Here is an 18706-nt window from a genome sequence, read left to right on the forward strand (position 1 = left end):
AAAAGTACTCATTCAGTCAGTCGTGTTTAGCGAGCGCTCACCACGGGCAAAGCACCGTACTGAGCACTTGGGAGAAGACAGTAAGCGGATACATTCCCCGCCCGAGAGTAGAGGGGGGTCCGCGCCCCGCCGGGCGCTCAGTACGCAGCCCCGCCTGACGGCTCGGCCCCGGGCAGGACGACAAGGAGCCCCAGCCGGTGAAGAAGACGGTGACGGGGACCGACGCCGACCTGCGCCGCCTGTCTCTGAAGAACGCCAAGCAGCTGCTGCGGAAGTTCGGCGTGCCCGAGGAAGAGGTGCCGGGGGCGGGCGGGGGGCCGGGCCGGCGGCGGGGCCGGGGGGCCCGGGGGCGGCCGGCCCGCCGACACCCCGTCCGCCGTCCCAGATCAAGAAGCTGTCGCGCTGGGAGGTGATCGACGTGGTCCGCACCATGTCCACGGAGCAGGCCCGCTCCGGCGAGGGGCCCATGAGCAAATTCGCCCGGGGGTCTCGCTTCTCCGTGGCCGAGCATCAGGAGCGCTACAAGGAGGAATGCCAGCGCATCTTCGACCTGCAGAACAAGTACGGGCCCCCCGCGGGGGCGGGCCGGACCCTCCCCCTCCGCGCGACCCCGGGGCGGGGGGCGCGACTGGCTCGGCGGCCGGAGCCCGGGCTTGAGAGTCAGAGGACGTGGGTTCTAATCCCACGTCAGGGCCTCAGTGACCTCATCTGGAAAGTGGGGATCAATCAGTCGTATTTATTGAGCGCTGACTGTGTGCAGAGCACTGTACTAAGCGCTTGGGAAGTCCAAGTTGGCAACATATAGAGACAGTCCCTACCCAACAGTGGGCTCACAGTCTAGAAGAGTGAAAACTGCGAGCCCCGTGGGGGGCAACCTGTTCACCTTGTATCCCTCCAGCTCTTAGAAGAGTGCTTGGCATCATCATCATCATCATCGTCAATCGTATTTATTGAGTGCTTACTATGTGCAGAGCCCTGTACTAAGCGCTTGGGAAGTACAAGTTGGCAACATATAGAGACGGTCCCTACCCAACAGTGGGCTCACAGTCTAGAAGAGTGAAGACTGCGAGCCCCGTGGGGGACAACCTGTTCACCGTGTATCCCTCCAGCACTTAGAAGAGTGCTTGGCATCATCATCGTCATCATCAATCATATTTAATCAATCAATCAATCAATCAATCGTATTTATTGAGCGCTTACTGTGTGCAGAGCCCTGTACTAAGCGCTTGGGAAGTACAAATTGGCAACATAGAGAGACAGTCCCTACCCAACAGTGGGCTCACAGTCTAAAAGGGGAAGACAGAGAACAAAACCAAACATACTAACAAAATAAAATAAATAGAATAGATACTACCGTAATCATTATTATTTTTATAATAACTGCGGTATTGGTGAAGCGCATACTACGTGGAAGGCACTGTAGTATAACAATAATTTTGGTATGTGTTAAGCGCTTACTATGTGGAAAGCCCTTTTCTAAGCGCTGGGGAGGATACAAGGTGATCAGGTTGTCTCATGTGGGGCTCACCATCTTCATCCCCATTTTCCAGAAGAGGGAACTGAGGCCCAGAGAAGTGAAGTGACTTGCCCAGAGTCACACAGCTGACAAGCGGCAGGACCAGGATTAATAATAATAATAATAATAATAATAATAATAATAATAATAATAATGATGGCATTTGTTAAGCGCTTACTATGTGCAAAGCACTGTTCTATGCGCTGGGGGGATATAACACGATCAGGTTGTCCCACGTGGGGCTCACAGTCAATCCCCACTTACAGATGAGGTAACTGAAGCTCAGAGAAGTTAAGTGACTTGCCCAAGGTCACACAGCAGACACGTGGCGGAGCCGGGATTCAAACCCATGACCGCTGACTCCAAAGCCCGGGCTCTTTCCACTGAGCCACGCTGCTTCTCTAATAATAACGATGGCATTTATTAAGCGCTTACTGTGTGCAAAGCACTGTTCTAAGTGCTGGGGAGGTTACATGGTGATCAGTTTGTCCCCCGTGGGGCTCACAGTCTTCATCCCCATTTGCCAGAAGAGGTCACTGAGGCCCAGAGAAGTGAAGTGACTTGCCCAGAGTCACACAGCTGACAAGCAGCGGAGCCGGGATTAGAACCCACGACCTCTGACTCCCAAACCCGGGCTCTTTCTGCTGAGCCACGCTGCTTCTCTAGGAAGCGCTGGGGTGGGGCCCATTCATTCATTCATTCATTCATTCAATCGTATTTATTGAGCACTTACTGTGTGCAGAGCACTGTACTAAGCGCTTGGGAAGTCCAAGTTGGCAACATATAGAGACGGTCCCTACCCAACAGTGGGCTCACAGTCTAGAAGGGGGAGACAGAGAACAAAACAAAACATATAAAGCAAATAAAATAAATAGAATAAATATGTACAAGTAAAATAAATGGAGTAATAAATATGTACAGACATATATACATATATACAGGTGCTGTGGGGAAGGGAAGGAGGTAGGGCGGGGGGGATGGGGAGGCGGATAGAGTGGACAGCCATTTTACAGATGAAGGAACTGAGGGCCAGAGAAGTGATGTGACTTGCCCAAAGTCACACAGCTGACCTGTGAGGGAGCCGGGATTAGAACCCATGACCTCGGACTCCCAAGCCCAGGCTCTTACCACTAAGCCACACTGCTTCTATACAGCGCAAAGCACTGTACTAAGCGCTTGGGAAGTACAAGTTGGCAACATACAGAGCCGGTCCCGGTTGTCAGCTGTGTGACTTTGGCCCAGCAGATCAGGTCCCACTGGGGGCTCACCCACCGTCTCCGTATTGAGCGCTTACTGTGTGCAGAGCACTGTACTAAGCGCTTGGAAAGTGTAATTTGGCAGTGAAGAGAAGCAGTTCCCGCCCACAGTTGTTGGGGATGGGCGCTCTCCGTCCAGCCGCACGACCCCGGGCGGCTAAGGCGGCGTGGGCCTCCCCACCTCCGACCGTCCGTCCTCCCGCCGCAGGGTCCTGGCGTCCACGGAGGTGCTGTCCACGGACACGGACAGCAGCTCGGCCGAGGACAGCGACTTCGAGGAGATGGGGAAGAACATCGAGAACATGCTCCAGAACAAGAAGACCAGCTCCCAGCTGTCTCGCGAGCGGGAGGAGCAGGAGCGCAAAGAGCTGCAGCGGATGCTGCTGGGCGACGACGGGCCCCACGACAAGGACAAGGCCAAGAAGGACAAGAGGGACCGGAAGGGGCTGGGTAAGGAGGCGGCCGGTGGTGTTCGTTGAGCGCTTCCTGCGGGCAGAGCTCCGGACCGAGCGCTCGGGAGAGGGCGGCGGGGCCAGAGACGGGCCCATTCCCCGAGAGTCCCTTGGTAGTCCTCGGCATTTCCGTCCGGATTTATGTCAGCGGTCGCCGGGGGACCGGCCTGGGTGTCCTTGAGGGGATGCTTTTCCAGTCACTGGGTGTCCGTGAGGGGAGGGCTTTCCGGTCACCGTGGATCTGCGTTGGGTGTCCGTGAAGGGAGGGCTTTCCGGTCACTGTGTCCTGAGTGTCCGTGAGGGGAGGGCTTTCTTGTCACTGTGGGTCTTCGTTGGGTGTCCGTGAAGGGAGGGCTTTCTGGTCCCTGTGGGTCCGCCCTGGGTGTCCCTAATGGGAGAGCTTTCTGCTCACTGTGGGTGTCCGTTAGGAAAAGGTTTTCCGGTCCCTGTGGGTCTGCCCTGAGTGTCCGTGAGGGGAGGGCTTTCCGGTCACAGTGAGTGTGCCCTGAGTGTCCGTGAGGGGAGGGCTTTCCTGTCACTGTGGTTCTTCGTTGGGTGTCCGTGAGGGAAGGGCTTTCTGGTCCCTGTGGGTCCGCCCTGGGTGTCCGTGAGGGAAGGGCTTTCTGGTCCCTGTGGGTCCGCCCTGGGTGTCCCTAATGGGAGAGCTTTCTGCTCACTGTGAGTGTCCGTGAGGAAAAGGTTTTCCGGTCACTTTGGGTCCGCCCTGAGTGTCCGTGAGGGGAGGGCTTTCCGGTCACAGTGAGTGTGCCCTGAGTGTCCGTGAGGGGAGGGCTTTCCTGTCACTGTGGGTCTTCGTTGGGTGTCCGTGAGGGAAGGGCTTTCTGGTCCCTGTGGGTCCGCCCTGGGTGTCCCTAATGGGAGAGCTTTCTGCTCACTGTGGGTGTCCGTGAGGAAAAGGTTTTCCGGTCCTTGCGGGTCTGCCCTGAATGTCCGTGAGGGGAGGGCTTTCCGGTCACAGTGAGTGTGCCCTGAGTGTCCGTGAGGCGAGGGCTTTCCAGGCAGCGTGGCTCTGCTCTGCTCTTTTAGACTGGGAGCCCACTGTTGGGTAGGGACCGTCTCTATATGTTGCCAACTTGGACTTCCCAAGCGCTTAGTACAGTGCTCTGCACACAGTAAGCGCTCAATAAATACGATCGATTGATTGATTGCTCTGGGTGTCCCTGAGGGAAGGGCTTTCCGGCCACTGTGGGTGTTCGTTGAGGAGAGGGCTTTCCGGTCACTGTGGGTCTGCCCTCAGTGTCCGTGAGGGGAGGGTTTTCCGGTCACTTTGGGTCTGCCCTGGGTGTCCGTGAGGGGAGGACGTCCCGGTCGGCGTGGGTCTGCTATGGGTGTCCGTGAGGGGAGGGCTTTCCGGTCACTCTGGGTGTCTGTGAAGGGAGGTCTTTCCGGTCACTGGGGATCTGCTCTGAGTGTCCGTGAGGGGAGGGCTTTCCGGTCCCTGTGGGTCCGCCCTGGGTGTCCGTGAGGGGAGGGCTTTCTGGTCACCGTGGGTCTGCTCCGTGAGTCCGAGGGGAGAGCCTTCTGCTCACTGTGGGTGTCTCTAAGGGGAGGGGGCTTTCCGGTCCCCGTGGATCTGCTCCGAGTGTCCGTGAGGGGAGGCCTTTCCGGTCCCTGCGGGTCTGCTCTGTGAGTCCGAGGGGAGAGCTTTCTGCTCACTGTGGGTGTCCGTGAGGAAAGGATTTTCCGGTTTCTGTGGGTCTGCCCTGGGTGTCCGTGAGGGGAGGGCTTTCCGGTCCCTGTGGGTCTGCTCTGGGTGTCCCTGAGGGGAGGGCTTTCCGGTCACTCTGAATGTGCATGAGGAGAGGTCCTAATAGTCACTGTGGGTCTGCTCCTGGAGTCTGTGAGGGGAGGGCTTCCGGTCACTGTGGGTCTGCCCTTTGCTCTCCCTCTGCCCATCCGCCAAGCTAGCTCTCTTCCTCCCTTCAAGGCCCTACTGAGAGCTCCCCTCCTCCAGGAGGCCTTCCCAGACTGAGCCCCTTCCTTCCTCTCCCCCTCGTCCCCCTCTCCATCCCCCTCGTCTTATCTCCTTCCCTTCCCCACAGCACCTGTATATATGTATATATGTTTGTACATATTTGTTACTGTATTCATTTATTCATTTATTTTACTTGTACCTATCTATTCTCTTTATTTTATTTTGTTAGTATGTTTGGTTTTGTTCTCTGTCTCCCCCTTTTAGACTGTGAGCCCACTGTTGGGTAGGGACCGTCTCTGTATGTTGCCAATTTGGACTTCCCAAGCGCTTAGTACAGTGCTCTGCACATAGTAAGCGCTCAATAAATACGATTGATGATGATGATGATGACTGTATCTCAGAGAGGATCTGCTCTGAGTGTCCGTGAAGGGGAGGGGGCTTTCCGGTCACTGCGGGTCTGCTCTGGGTGTCCTTGAGGGGCGGCCTTGGTCTCGGGCTTCCCCGATCCACTCCCAGCGTTCCGGCCTTCCGGTGGCCGAGCGGGCATCTCTCCTGGCCTTGGGGTGACCCTAATGGCACCTGTTGGTCTCCCTGAGGAGGAGGATCAATCAGTCAATCAATCAATCGTATTTATTGAGTGCTTACTGTGTGCAGGGCACTGTACTAAGTGCTTGGGAAGTACAAGTTGGCAACATATGGAGACAGTCCCTGCCCAACAGTGGGCTCACAGTCTAAAAGGGGGAGGGTGATGCTAATAACGGGGTGGGGTGGATCAAAGCAAATCGGGTCGGACACGGTCCCTGTCCCAAGTGGGGCTCAGTCCCCATTGTACAGAGGAGGGAGCTGAGGCCCAGAGAAGTGAAGCGGCTCGCCCGAGGTCACACAGCAGACACGTGGCGGAGCCGGGATTGGAGCTCCCAAGCCTGGGTTCAATCCACTCCGTCTCTCCGTTCCCTCCCTGTGTCTCTGCGTGCGTCTCGGGCAGCAGCGGGCGGCCCGGGGGGCTCCGGGGGGTCCCACAAGGACGACGACACGGCCTCGGTGACCAGCCTGAACTCGTCCGCCACGGGCCGCCGCCTGAAAATCTACCGCACGTTCCGAGACGAGGACGGGAAGGAGTACGTCCGCTGCGAGACCGTCCGCAAGCCGGCCGTCATCGACGCCTACATCCGCATCCGGACCACCAAGGACGAGGAGTTCATGTAAGAGCCCGGGCCGGCCGTGGCGTGACCCCGGGCGACTCGTGGAAGGCCTCCCGGAGGAGACGGGCCTTCGCTCGGGCTTTGAAGCGGGGGACGTGAGGAGGGAGGGCGTCGGCGACGAGACGGAGACGTTGGGAGCGGGTTGGCGCGAGAGGAGCGGAGCGTGCGGGCCGGAGGAGGAGGAAACGAGGGAAGAGGGGGCCGCCCCGGGGAGGCCTTTATAGTCCACCCTGAAAGCACCCAATAAGTACCACCGATGGATTGCGGGTGGGGAAGGGGCCGCTAGGACCGCCGCTGACGGCCCCCCGGCGCGCGTTGCAGCCGTAAGTTCGCCCTCTTCGACGAGCAGCACCGCGAGGAGATGCGCAAGGAGCGCCGGAGGATCCAGGAGCAACTGAGGCGGCTGAAGCGGAACCAGGAGAAGGAGAAGCTCAAAGGGCCCCCCGAGAAGAAGCCCAAGAAGATCAAGGAGCGTCCGGACCTGAAGGTGCCGCCGGCCGCGGGGCGCGGGTCGGGGGGCTGGGGGAGGCGACCCCGGGCCCGACCTGGCGGCTGGGTGACTTCGGGCAGGTCGCTTCCCTTCTCCGGGCCTCGGTGACCTCATCTGGAAAATGGGGTTTAAGACCGTGAGCCCCACGTGGGACAACCTGATTGGAACAGTGCTTGGCACGTAGTAAGCGCTTTATAAATGCCATCATTATTTTTATTATTCTCCGGGCCTCAGTGACCTTGTCTGGAAAATGGGGGTTAAGACCGTGAGCCCCCTGTGGGACAACCTCATCACCTTGTAACCTCCCCAGCGCTTAGAACAGTGCTTGGCACGTAGTAAGCGCTTTATAAATGCCATAATTATTTTTATTATTCTCCGGGCCTCAGTGACCTCATCTGGAAAATGGGGATTAAGACCGTGAGCCCCCCGTGGGACAACCTGATCACCTTGTAACCTCCCTAGTGCTTAGAACAGTGCTTGGCACGTAGTAAGCGCTTTATAAATGCCATAATTATTTCTGTTATTCTCTGGGCCTCAGTTCCCTCATCTGGAAAATGGGGGTTAAGACCGTGAGCCCCCCGTGGGACAACCTGATCACCTTGTAACCTCCCCAGCGCTTAGAACAGTGCTTGGCACATAGTAAGCGCTTTATAAATGCCATCATTATTTTTGTTATTCTCTGGGCCTCGGTGACCTCATCTGGAAAATGGGGATTAGGACCGTGAGCCCCCCGTGGGACAACCTGATCACCTTGTAACCTCCCCAGCGCGTAGAACAGTGCTTGGCACGTAGTAAGCGCTTTATAAATGCCATAATTATTTTTATTATTCCCTGGACCTCGGTGACCTCATCTGGAAAATGGGGATTAAGACTGTGAGCCCCCCGTGGGACAACCTGATCACCTTGTAACCTCTCCAGCGCTTAGAACAGTGCTTGGCACATAGTAAGCGCTTTATAAATGCCATAATTATTTTTGTTATTCTCCGGGCCTCGGTGACCTCATCTGGAAAATGGGGATTAAGACTGTGAGCCCCCTGTGGGACAACCTGATCACCTTGTAACCTCCCCAGCGCTTAGAACAGTGCTTGGCACGTCGTAAGCGCTTTGTAAATGCCATAATTATTTTTGTTATTCTCCGGGCATCAGTGACCTCGTAAGGAAAATGGGGATTAAGACCGTGAGCCCTCCGTGGGACAACCTGATCACCTTGTAACCTCCCCAGCGCTTAGAACAGTGCTTGGCACATAGTAAGCGCTTTATAAATACCATAATTACTTTTATTATTCCCTGGGCTTCAGTGACCTCATCTGGAAAATGGGGATTAAGACCGTGAGCCCCCAGTGGGACAACCTGATCACCTTGTAACCTCCCCAGCGCTTAGAACAGTGCTTGGCACATCGTAAGCGCTTTATAAATTCCATAATTATTTTTGTTATTCTCTGGGCCTCAGTGACCTCATCTGGAAAATGGGGATTAAGACCGTGAGCCCCCCGTGGGACAACCTGATCACCTTGTGATCTCCCCAGTGCTTACAACAGTGCTTTGCACATAGTAAGCGCTTAACAAATACCATCATTATTTTTGCACATAGCGCTTAACAAATGCCATCATTATTATTTTTGCACATAGTAAGCGCTTAACAAATGCCATCATTATTATTATTATTACTCCTAATAATAATAATGTGACTTGTTAAGCGCTTACTATGTGCCAGGCACCGTACTAAGCGCCGGGGTGGATGCAAGCGAAATGGAGACGGACACAGCCCCCGTCCCACGGGGGCTCCCAGCCTCCACCCTCCCATTTTCCAGACGAGGGCACTGAGGCCCAGAGAAGCCAAGGGGCCGGCCCGAGGTCACCCAGCGGGCAAGGGGCGGAGGCGGGATTGGAACCCGGGTCTTTCCGACTCCCGGGACGAGGCCCTCCCCGCCGGGCCCCGGCTCTCGGGGCGGGAGGCGGGGGTCCGCCCCGATTCTCGTGCCCCTTCTGTCGAGCGCGCGGGGCACTGTACTGAGCGCTCGGGAGCGGACGGGGCAGCGGCTTGTGTCGTCCGCAGCTGAAATGCGGGGCCTGCGGGGCCATCGGCCACATGAGGACCAACAAGTTCTGCCCCCTGTACTACCAAACCAACGCCCCGCCCTCCAACCCGGTGGCCATGACGGAGGAGCAGGAGGAGGAGCTGGAGAAGACGGTCATCCACAACGACAACGAGGAGCTCATCAAGGTGGAGGGGACCAAGATCGTCCTGGGGAAGCAGCTGATCGAGAGGTGGGGAGAGCCGGGTCCCGCCTACTTGCTGAGCGCTTCCCGGCTGCGGGGCGCTGGACCGAAGACCACTAGAACGGACCCGTTCCCTAGCTGACGGTCTAGAGGGGGAGGCGGGCGCCAATGGAAAGCAGTAAACCGGGGCTATTTATTGAGCACTTGTGTGCGCAGAGCTTGGGAGAGGTCAACGTTCCCCGCCCTCAATCAATCGTATTTATTGAGCGCTTACCGTGTGCAGAGCGCAACTTGGGAAATCCAACTTGGCAACATATAGAGACGGTCCCTACCCAATAGTGGGCTCACGGTCTAGACCGTCACAACGGTCCAGGGAAGCAGCGTGGCCTGGTGGGAAGGTCCTGAGTTCGGATCCCGGCTCGGCCCCTTATCTGTCGTGTGGCCTGGGGCGAGTCGCCTCAGTCCCCTGCGCCTCGGTTTCCCTCGTCTGGGAAATGGGGATGAAGACCGGGAGCCCCACGTGGGATGGGGCTGTGTCCAACCTGGTTAGCTTGGATCCATCCTGGCGCTTAGTACAGTGCCTGGCACATGGTAAGCGCTTAACAGATACTGTTTAAAAAAGAAAAGCTCACTTCTAAAGGGGTAAGACAAGCAGTAGTTCATCTGGGCGCATTTATCATTCCAGTCAATCGTATTTATTGAGCGCTTACTGTGTGCAGAGTACTGGACTAAATCAGTGGTATTTAGTGAGTGCTTACCGTGTGCAGGGCACTCGACTAAATCAGTGCTATTTATTGAGCGCTTACTGTGTGCAGGGCACTGTATTAAGCGCTTTGGAGAGGATAACTAGACGCTAGACAACCTGTTGTGGGCACGATTGTGTCTGTCGTTACATGTACATTGTATAGAGAAGCAGCATGGCTCAGTGGAAAGACCCCGGGCTTTGGAGTCAGAGGTCGTGGGTTCAAATCCCGGCTCCGCCAACTGTCCGCTGTGTGACTTTGGGCAAGTCACTTCACTCCTCTGGGCCTCAGTTCCCTCATCTGTAAAATGGGGGTTAAGACGGTGAGCCCCACGTGGGACAACCTGACCACCTTCTATCCCCCTGCGCTTAGAACAGTGCTTGGCACATAGCAGGCGCTTAACAAATGCCATTATTATTATTATTAGTAGTAGTAGTATTATATTAGAGAAGCAGCGTGGCTCAGTGGAAAGACCCCGGGCTTTGGAGTCAGAGGTCGTGGGTTCAAATCCCGGCTCCGCCAACTGTCCGCTGTGTGACTGGGCAAGTCACTTCACTCCTCTGGGCCTCAGTGACCTCATCTGGAAAATGGGGATTAAAACTGTGACCCCTCCTGTGGGACAGCCTGATCACCTTGTAACCTCCCCAGTGCTTAGAACGGTGCTTTGCACATAGTAAGCACTTAACTAATACCATTATTATTATTATTATTATTGTTATTACTCTCCCAAGTGCTTGGTACAGTGCCCTGCGCACAGTAAGTCCGATTGAATGAATGACAACACAGTATAATAGACACTTTCCCTGCCCACAGTCAATGAGTGGTATTTAGTGAGCGCTTACTGTGTGCAGGGCACAATATTCATTCATTGTCAGTCAGTTATATTTATTGAGCACTTACTGTGTGCAGAGCACTGTACTAAGCGCTTGGAAAGTACAATTCGGCAACAGAGGCAATCCCTACCCGACAACGGGCTCTCTACTGAGCACTTGGGAGAGGATGATAGACATCTTCCCTGCCCTCAAAGAGCTGACAGTCGAGAGCTCTGCTCTGTACACTGTAAGCACACAGTAAGCGCTCAATAAATACGATGAATGAATGAACGAGAGGACCGGAAGCGTTAGAGGCCACGTGGAAGTCGGGCGGGATCCAGGCCTTAGCGGGGGACGAATTCCCACCATCCCAAGCGGGATTTGGGGTCCAAGTGGGAGTCGGGTGGGCGGGGGGCGTCCACCGGGGCGGAGAGGCGGCCGCGGAAGCCCGGGTCCTCCCGTTTGTCCAGCGCGGATGAGGTGCGGCGGAAATCCCTGGTCCTGAAGTTCCCCAAGCAGCAGCTCCCGGCGAAGAAGAAGCGGAGAGTGGGCACCACCATCCACTGTGACTACCTCAATGTGAGTCCGCGCGTCCCGGGGCGGGCAAGCCGTCCTTCCCCAAGCGCTCAGCACAGTGTCCGCACGCAGTAAGCGCTCAGTATGAATGAATGACTGAGGGGAGGGGTCCCCGGGGAAGGGAGAAGCCCACGGGAGGGTTGGCGTCCAAGTTCAGGGATCCTCCCACAGTGCTCTGGGGCTACCCAGAATCCTTTGCTCCCCGCCAGAGGCCACACAAGTCCATCCACCGCCGGCGCACGGACCCCATGGTGACGCTGTCGTCCATCCTGGAGTCCATCATCAACGAAATCCGGGACCTCCCCAACGTGAGCGCGGACGCCGGGACGGGGCAGGGGGCGGGGGTCCGTCAAGACCGGCCCACCCCGGCCAGACACGAGGCTCAGAGGATCGAGGGGAGTTCGGAGGACCTGGGTTCTAATCCCGCCTCCGCCACCTGCCCGCTGCGTGGCCTTGGGCAAGTTGCCCCACTTCTCTGGTCCTTGGTTATGGGCGCCGTAAATCTGTTCTTCTCCCCCCCGCGACGGGGACCTCCGTTCTTTTGGCCCCCTCCGGTCCTCTTGTCTAGCCGGCCCGGTCGTGGATGTCAGAAGGGCGTGGGTTCTAATCCCGCCTCCGCCGCTTGTCCGCCGGGTGACCCTGGGCAAGTCACTTCGCTTCTCTGGTGCTCGGTTACCGCGTCTGTAAAATGGGAATGGAGACGGGGAGCGCCCGGGTGGGACGGGGACCGATTTGTTTGGATCCACCCCGGCGCTTAGTACTGGGCAGATGCAAACAGGAAACCTGGTGGCCGGAAAGAAGGCTTTGTGACTTTAGGCAGGTCGCTTAACTTCTCTGTGCCTCAGTGACCTCATTTGGAAAATGGGGGTGAAGACTGTGAGCTCCCCATGGGACCACCTCATCACCTTGCAACCTCCCCAGCGCTTAGAACGGTGCTTTGCACGTTGTAAGTGCTTAATAAATGCCATCGTTATTATTATTATTACAGTGCCTGGCACATAGTAAGCGCTCAACAAGTACCACTGTCATTATTATTAGCATTATCTCCGACCGGTCCATCTCTAGGTAGCCCATCGTTCACAGACTCCAGCCCACTTCTATCATCCTTGGAGCTGTCTTAAAACCCGTGGGGTTTTTTGATTGTTTTGTCCTTAAAAAATGGTAGTCGTTAAGCGCTTATTTTGTGCCAGGCGCTATACTAAGCGCCGGGGTACGTACAAAGCAATCAGGTTGGACGAGCGCCCGCTGCTTCCCACGTGCCATTCGCTGTAATAATAATAATAATGGTGGCATTTATTAAGCACTTACTATGTGCAAAGCACTGTTCTAAGCGCTGGGGAGGTTACAATAATAATAATGATGGCATTTGTTAAGCGCTTACTATGTGCAAAGCCCTGTTCTAAGCGCTGGGGAGGTTACAAGGTGATCAAGTTGTCCCACGGCGGGGCTTGCAGTCTTCATCCCCGTTTTCCAGATGAGGGAACAGAGGCCCAGAGAAGTGAAGTGACTTGCCCAAAGTCACCCAGCTGACAGGTGGCGGAGCCGGGATTCGAACCCACGACCCCTGACTCCAAAGCCAGTGCTTTTTCCACTGAGCCACGCCGCTTCCCTTAACGGGATTAATCCAAGCACGTCCCGGGCTTCATCCCCGTTTTACCGACGGGGGGGGAACCGAGGCACAGCAAAGGGAGGCGACTCGCCCGGGGTGAGAACCCGGGTCCTTCCTACCCGAGAAGCAGCGCGGCTCAGTGGAAGGAGCCCGGGCTTTGGAGTCAGAGGTCACGGGTTCAAATCCTGACCCCGCCACTTGTCAGCCGTGTGGCTTTGGGCAAGCCGCTTCTCTGGGCCTCAGTGACCTCATCCGGAAAAAGGGGATGGAGACTGTGGGACCACCTGATCACCTTGTAGCTTCCCCAGTGCTTTGCACGTAGTAAGTGCCTAATAAATGCCGCCATTATTATTATTATTATTATTACTCCCAGGCCCGGGATCCACCCAGGGCGTCCCCGGGGATGGCGGGCGCGGAGATCGGGGGGGCGGCGGCTGACGCGGGGCCCGGGCTTTGGTCGCCACAGACGTACCCATTCCACACGCCGGTGAACGCCAAGGTGGTGAAGGATTACTACAAGATCATCACGCGGCCCATGGACCTGCAGACGCTGCGCGAGAACGTCCGCAAGCGCCTCTACCCATCGCGGGAGGAGTTCCGCGACCACCTAGAGCTCATCGTCAAGAACAGTGCCACCTACAACGGTCAGCGCCGGGGCCTGGCACTGCCCACCTGCTTAATAATAATAATAATAATAATAATAATAATGGCATTTATTAAGCGCTTACTATGTCCAAAGCACTATTCGAGGCGCCGGGGAGGTTACAAGGCGATCAGGTTGTCCCCCGGGGGGCTCACAGTCTTCATCCTCGTTTTCCAGATGAGGTCACTGAGGCCCAGAGAAGCGAAGGGACTCGCCCGAAGTCACACAGCTGACAAGTGGCGGAGGCGGGACTTGAACCCATGGCCTCTGACTCCAGAGCCCGGGCTCTTTCCACTGAGCCACGCTGCTTCTCTAGTCATCGGATTAACCGTGGTACTCTAATAAGTACCGCGGTTATTATTAATAGCATCGTTGTTAACCCCGTTAGCTTGTCTCGCTCCCAGCGCTTAGTCCGAGCCCTGACCCATAGAAAGCACGTTACAGATACCGTCATTATCATTGTTATTATTACTATTATTAATCCGATTAGCTTGTCTCCCAGCGCCTAGTCCGGGCCCTGACCCAAAGAAAGCACGTTACAGATACCGTCATTATCATTGTTATTATTACTATTATTAATCCGATTAGCTTGTCTCCCAGCACCTAGTCCGGGCCCTGACCCATAGAAAGCACGTTACAAATACCATCATTATCATTGTTATTATTCCTATTATTAATCCGATTAGCTTGTTTCTATCCCAGCGCTTAGTCCGTGCCCTGACCCATAAGAAGCACGTTACAAATACCGTCATTATCATTGTTATTATTCCTATTATTAATCCGATTAGCTTGTCTCTCTCCCAGCGCTTAGTCCAAGCTCTGACCCATAGAAAGCATGTTACAAATACCGTCATTATCATTGTTATTATTACTCTTATTAATCCGATTAGCTTGTCTCCCAGCGCCTAGTCCGGGCCCTGACCCATAGAAAGCACATTACAAATACCGTCATTATCATTGTTATTATTCCTATTATTAATCCGATTAGCTTGTTTCTATCCCAGCGCTTAGTCCGAGCCCTGACCCATAGAAAGCACGTTACAAATACCATCATTATCATTGTTATTATTCCTATTATTAATCCGATTAGCTTGTTTCTATCCCAGCGCTTAGTCCGTGCCCTGACCCATAAGAAGCACGTTACAAATACCGTCATTATCATTGTTATTATTCCTATTGTTAATCCGATTAGCTTATCTCTCTCCCAGCGCTTAGTCCAAGCTCTGACCCATAGAAAGCATGTTACAAATACCGTCATTATCATTGTTATTATTACTCTTATTAATCCGATTAGCTTGTCTCCCAGCGCCTAGTCCGGGCCCTGACCCATAGAAAGCACATTACAAATACCGTCATTATCATTGTTATTATTCCTATTATTAATCCGATTAGCTTGTTTCTATCCCAGCGCTTAGTCCGAGCCCTGACCCATAGAAAGCACGTTACAAATACCATCATTATCATTGTTATTATTCCTATTATTAATCCGATTGGCTTGTTTCTATCCCAGCGCTTAGTCCGAGCCCTGACCCATAGAAAGCACGTTACAAATACCGTCATTATCATTGTTATTATTCCTATTATTAATCCGATTAGCTTGTCTCTCTCCCAGCGCTTAGTCCAAGCTCTGACCCATAGAAAGCACGTTACAAATACCGTCATTATCATTGTTGTTATTACTCTTATTAATCCGATTAGCTTGTCTCCCAGCGCCTAGTCCGGGCCCTGACCCATAGAAAGCACATTACAAATACCGTCATTATCATTGTTATTATTACTCTTATTAATCCGATTAGCTTGTCTCCCAGCGCCTAGTCCGGGCCCTGACCCATAGAAAGCACATTACAAATACCGTCATTATCATTGTTATTATTCCTATTATTAATCCGATTACCTTGTTTCTGTCCCAGCGCTTAGTCCGAGCTCTGACCCATAGAAAGCACGTTACAAATACCGTCATTATCGTTGTTATTATTCATATTATTAATCCGATTAGCTTGTCTGTCTCCCAGCACTTAGTCTGAGCCCTGACCCATAGAAAGCATGTCACAAATACCGTCATTATTATTGTCATTATTACTCTTATTAATTGGATTAGCTTGGCTCTCTCCCAGCGCTTAGTCCGAGCCCTGACCCATAGAAAGCACGTAACAAATACCATCATTATCATTGTTATTAGTACTGTTATTAATCCGATTAGCTTGGCTCTCTCCCGGCGCTTAGTCCGAGCCCTGACCCGTAGAAAGCATGTTACAAATATCGTTATTATCATTGTTAGTATTACTGTTATTAATCCGATTAGCTTGTCTCTCTCCCAGCGCTTAGGGCCCTGACACATAGTAAGCACCTAACAAATACCACAGTTATTATTGTTATTATTATTATTATTATCCCAATTAACTTGTCTCTATCTCAGCACTTAGTTCGAGCCCTGACCCATAGAAAGCACGTAACAAATACCATCTTTATCGTTGTTATTATTACACTTATTAATTCGATTAGCTTGTTTCTCTCCCAGCGCTTAGTCCGAGCCCTGACCCATAGAAAGCACGTAACAAATACCGTCATTATCATTGTTATTATTACTATTATTAATCCGATTAGCTTGTCTCTCTCCCAGCGCTTAGTCCGGGCCCTGGCATATGGTAAGCACTTAGCAAATACCGTCATTATTATTATTATTATTAACCCATTTATCTTGTCTCTACCCCAGTGCTTAGTCCAGTACCCAGCACATAGTATGTGCTTAACACATACCGTCATTATCAGTATTATTAGTATTAACCCAATTAGCTTGTCTGTTTCCCAGCGCTTAGTCCGGGCCCTGGCACATGGTAAGCACTTCACAAATACCATCATTATCATTGTTATTATTACTGTTATTAACCCGACTAGCTTGTCTCTATCCCAATGCTTAGTCTGGGCGCTGACACATAGTAAGCACTTAACAAATACCATCATTATCAGTATTATTATTATTAACCCAATTAGCTTGTCTCTTCCTCAGTGCTTAGACCAGTACCCACCACATGGTAAGTGCTTAACAAATACCATCATTGGCAATATTATTATTATTAACCCAATTAGCTTGTCTCTACCCCAGTGTTTAGTCCAGTGCCCAGCACATAGTAAGCGCTTAACAAATACCACAGTTATTATTGCTGTTATTATTATTAATAACCCGATTAGCCTGTCTCTCTCCCAGCGCTTAGTCCGGGCCCTGGCACATGGTAAGCACTTAACAAATACCATCATTATTATTATTATTAACCTGATTAGCTTGTCTCTACCCCAGTGCTTAGTCCAGTGCCCAGCACATAGTAAGTGCGTAACAAATACCACAATTATTATTGTTGTTATTATTATTAACCCAATAGCTTGTCTCCATCCCGCGCTTGGTCCAGGCCCTGACACATAGTAAGCACTTTGCAAATACCATCATTATCAATATTATTATTATTAACCCAGTTAGCTTGTCTCTATCCCAGTGCTTAGTCCAGTACCCAGCACATAGTAAGTGCTTAACAAATGCCATCATTATCAATATTATTATTATTAACCCAATTAGCTTGTCTCTCTCCCAGCAATTAGTCTAGGCCCTGGCATATGGAAAGCACTCAACAAATACCATCATTATCAATTTTATTATTAACCCAATTAGCTTGTCTGTACCCCAGCGTTTAGCCCAGTGCCCAGCACATAGTAAGTGCTTAACAAATACCACAATTATTATTGTTATTGTTATTATTTGCTCAATTAGCTTGTCTCTATCCCAGCGCTTAGTCTGGGCCCTGACACATAGTAAGCACTTAACAAATACCATCATTATCAATATTATTATTATTAACCCAGTTAGCTTGTCTCTATCCCAGTGCTTAGTCCAGTACCCAGCACATAGTAAGTGCTTAACAAATGCCATCATTATCAATATTATTATTATTAACCCAATTAGCTTGTCTCTATCCCAGTGCTCAATCCAGTACCCTGCACATAGTAAGTGCTTAACAAATGCCATCATTATCAATATTATTATTAACCCAATTAGCTTGTCTCTATCCCAGTGCTTAATCCAGTACCCTGCACATAGTAAGTGCTTAACAAATACCATCATTATCAATATTAGTATTATTGACCCAATTAGCTTGTCTCTGTCCCAGTACTTAGTCCAGTACCCAGCACATAGTAAGTGCTTAACAAATACCATCATTATCAATATTAGTATTATTAACCCAGTTAGCTTGTCTCTATCCCAGTGCTTAGTCCAGTACCCAGCACGTAGTAAGTGCTTAACAAATACCATCATTATCAATATTAGTATTATTAACCCAATTAGCTTGTCTCTATCCCAGTGCTTAATCCAGTACCCTGCACATAGTAAGTGCTTAACAAATGCCATCATTATCAGTATTATTAGTATTAACCCAATTAGCTTGTCTCTATCGCAGTGCTTAATCCAGTACCCACCACATAGTAAGAGCTTAACAAATACCACCATTATCAATATTAGTATTATTAACCTAATTAGCTTGTCTCTATCCCAGCACTTAGTCTGGGCCTTGGCACATGGTAAGCACTTAACAGATACCATCATTATCATTGTTATTATTACTATTATTAACCCGATTAGCTTGTCTCTATCCCAGCGCTTAGTCCGGGCCCTGGCACATGGTAAGCACTTAACAAATACTATCATTATTTTTATTATTAACCCAATTAGCTTGTCTCTACCCCAGCACTTAGTCCAATGCCCAGCACACAGTAAGCGCTTAACAAATACCACAGTTATTATTGTTATTATTTTAATTAACCCGATTAGCTTGTCTCTGTCCCAGCATTTAGTCTGGACCCTGGCACATGGTAAGCACTTCACCAATACTATCATTATTATTATTAATAAGCCAATTAGTTTGTCTCTTCCCCAGTGCTTAGTCCAATGCCCAGCACACAGTAAGCGCTTAACAAATACCACAATTATTATTGTTATTATTATTATTAACCCGATTAGCTTGTCTCTGTCCCAGCATTTAGTCTGGACCCTGGCACATGGTAAGCACTTAACCAATACCATCATTATTATTATTAATAAGCCAATTAGTTTGTCTCTACCCCAGCGCTTAGTCCAATGCCCAGCACACAGTAAGCGCTTAACAAATACCACAGTTATTATTGTAATTATTTTTATTAACCCGATTAGCTTGTCTCTGTCCCAGCATTTAGTCCGGACCCTGGCACATGGTAAGCACTTAACCGA

The 18706-nt window shown here is 51.8% G+C and overlaps 1 protein-coding gene across 3 annotated transcripts in view; it reads left to right on the forward strand.

Annotated features, from left to right (window-relative positions):
• Positions 1–18706, forward strand: part of TAF1 (TATA-box binding protein associated factor 1) — a 70984-nt gene that overhangs the window by 35463 nt on the left and 16815 nt on the right. For 2 of the 3 annotated variants that reach the window (XM_038747864.1, XM_038747862.1), the window contains exons 19-27: positions 177–296; positions 386–561; positions 2981–3222; positions 6146–6362; positions 6684–6849; positions 8909–9120; positions 11098–11206; positions 11413–11511; positions 13279–13456. In XM_038747864.1, the coding sequence (XP_038603792.1) occupies positions 177–296; positions 386–561; positions 2981–3222; positions 6146–6362; positions 6684–6849; positions 8909–9120; positions 11098–11206; positions 11413–11511; positions 13279–13456 (1519 nt within the window). The remainder of the gene's footprint in view (positions 1–176; positions 297–385; positions 562–2980; positions 3223–6145; positions 6363–6683; positions 6850–8908; positions 9121–11097; positions 11207–11412; positions 11512–13278; positions 13457–18706) is intronic. The other variant, XM_038747863.1, reaches the window with a different exon arrangement.

The sequence above is a fragment of the Tachyglossus aculeatus genome, chromosome 6 (genome assembly GCF_015852505.1).
Source record: "Tachyglossus aculeatus isolate mTacAcu1 chromosome 6, mTacAcu1.pri, whole genome shotgun sequence".
Classification (NCBI taxonomy): Eukaryota; Metazoa; Chordata; class Mammalia; order Monotremata; family Tachyglossidae; genus Tachyglossus; species Tachyglossus aculeatus.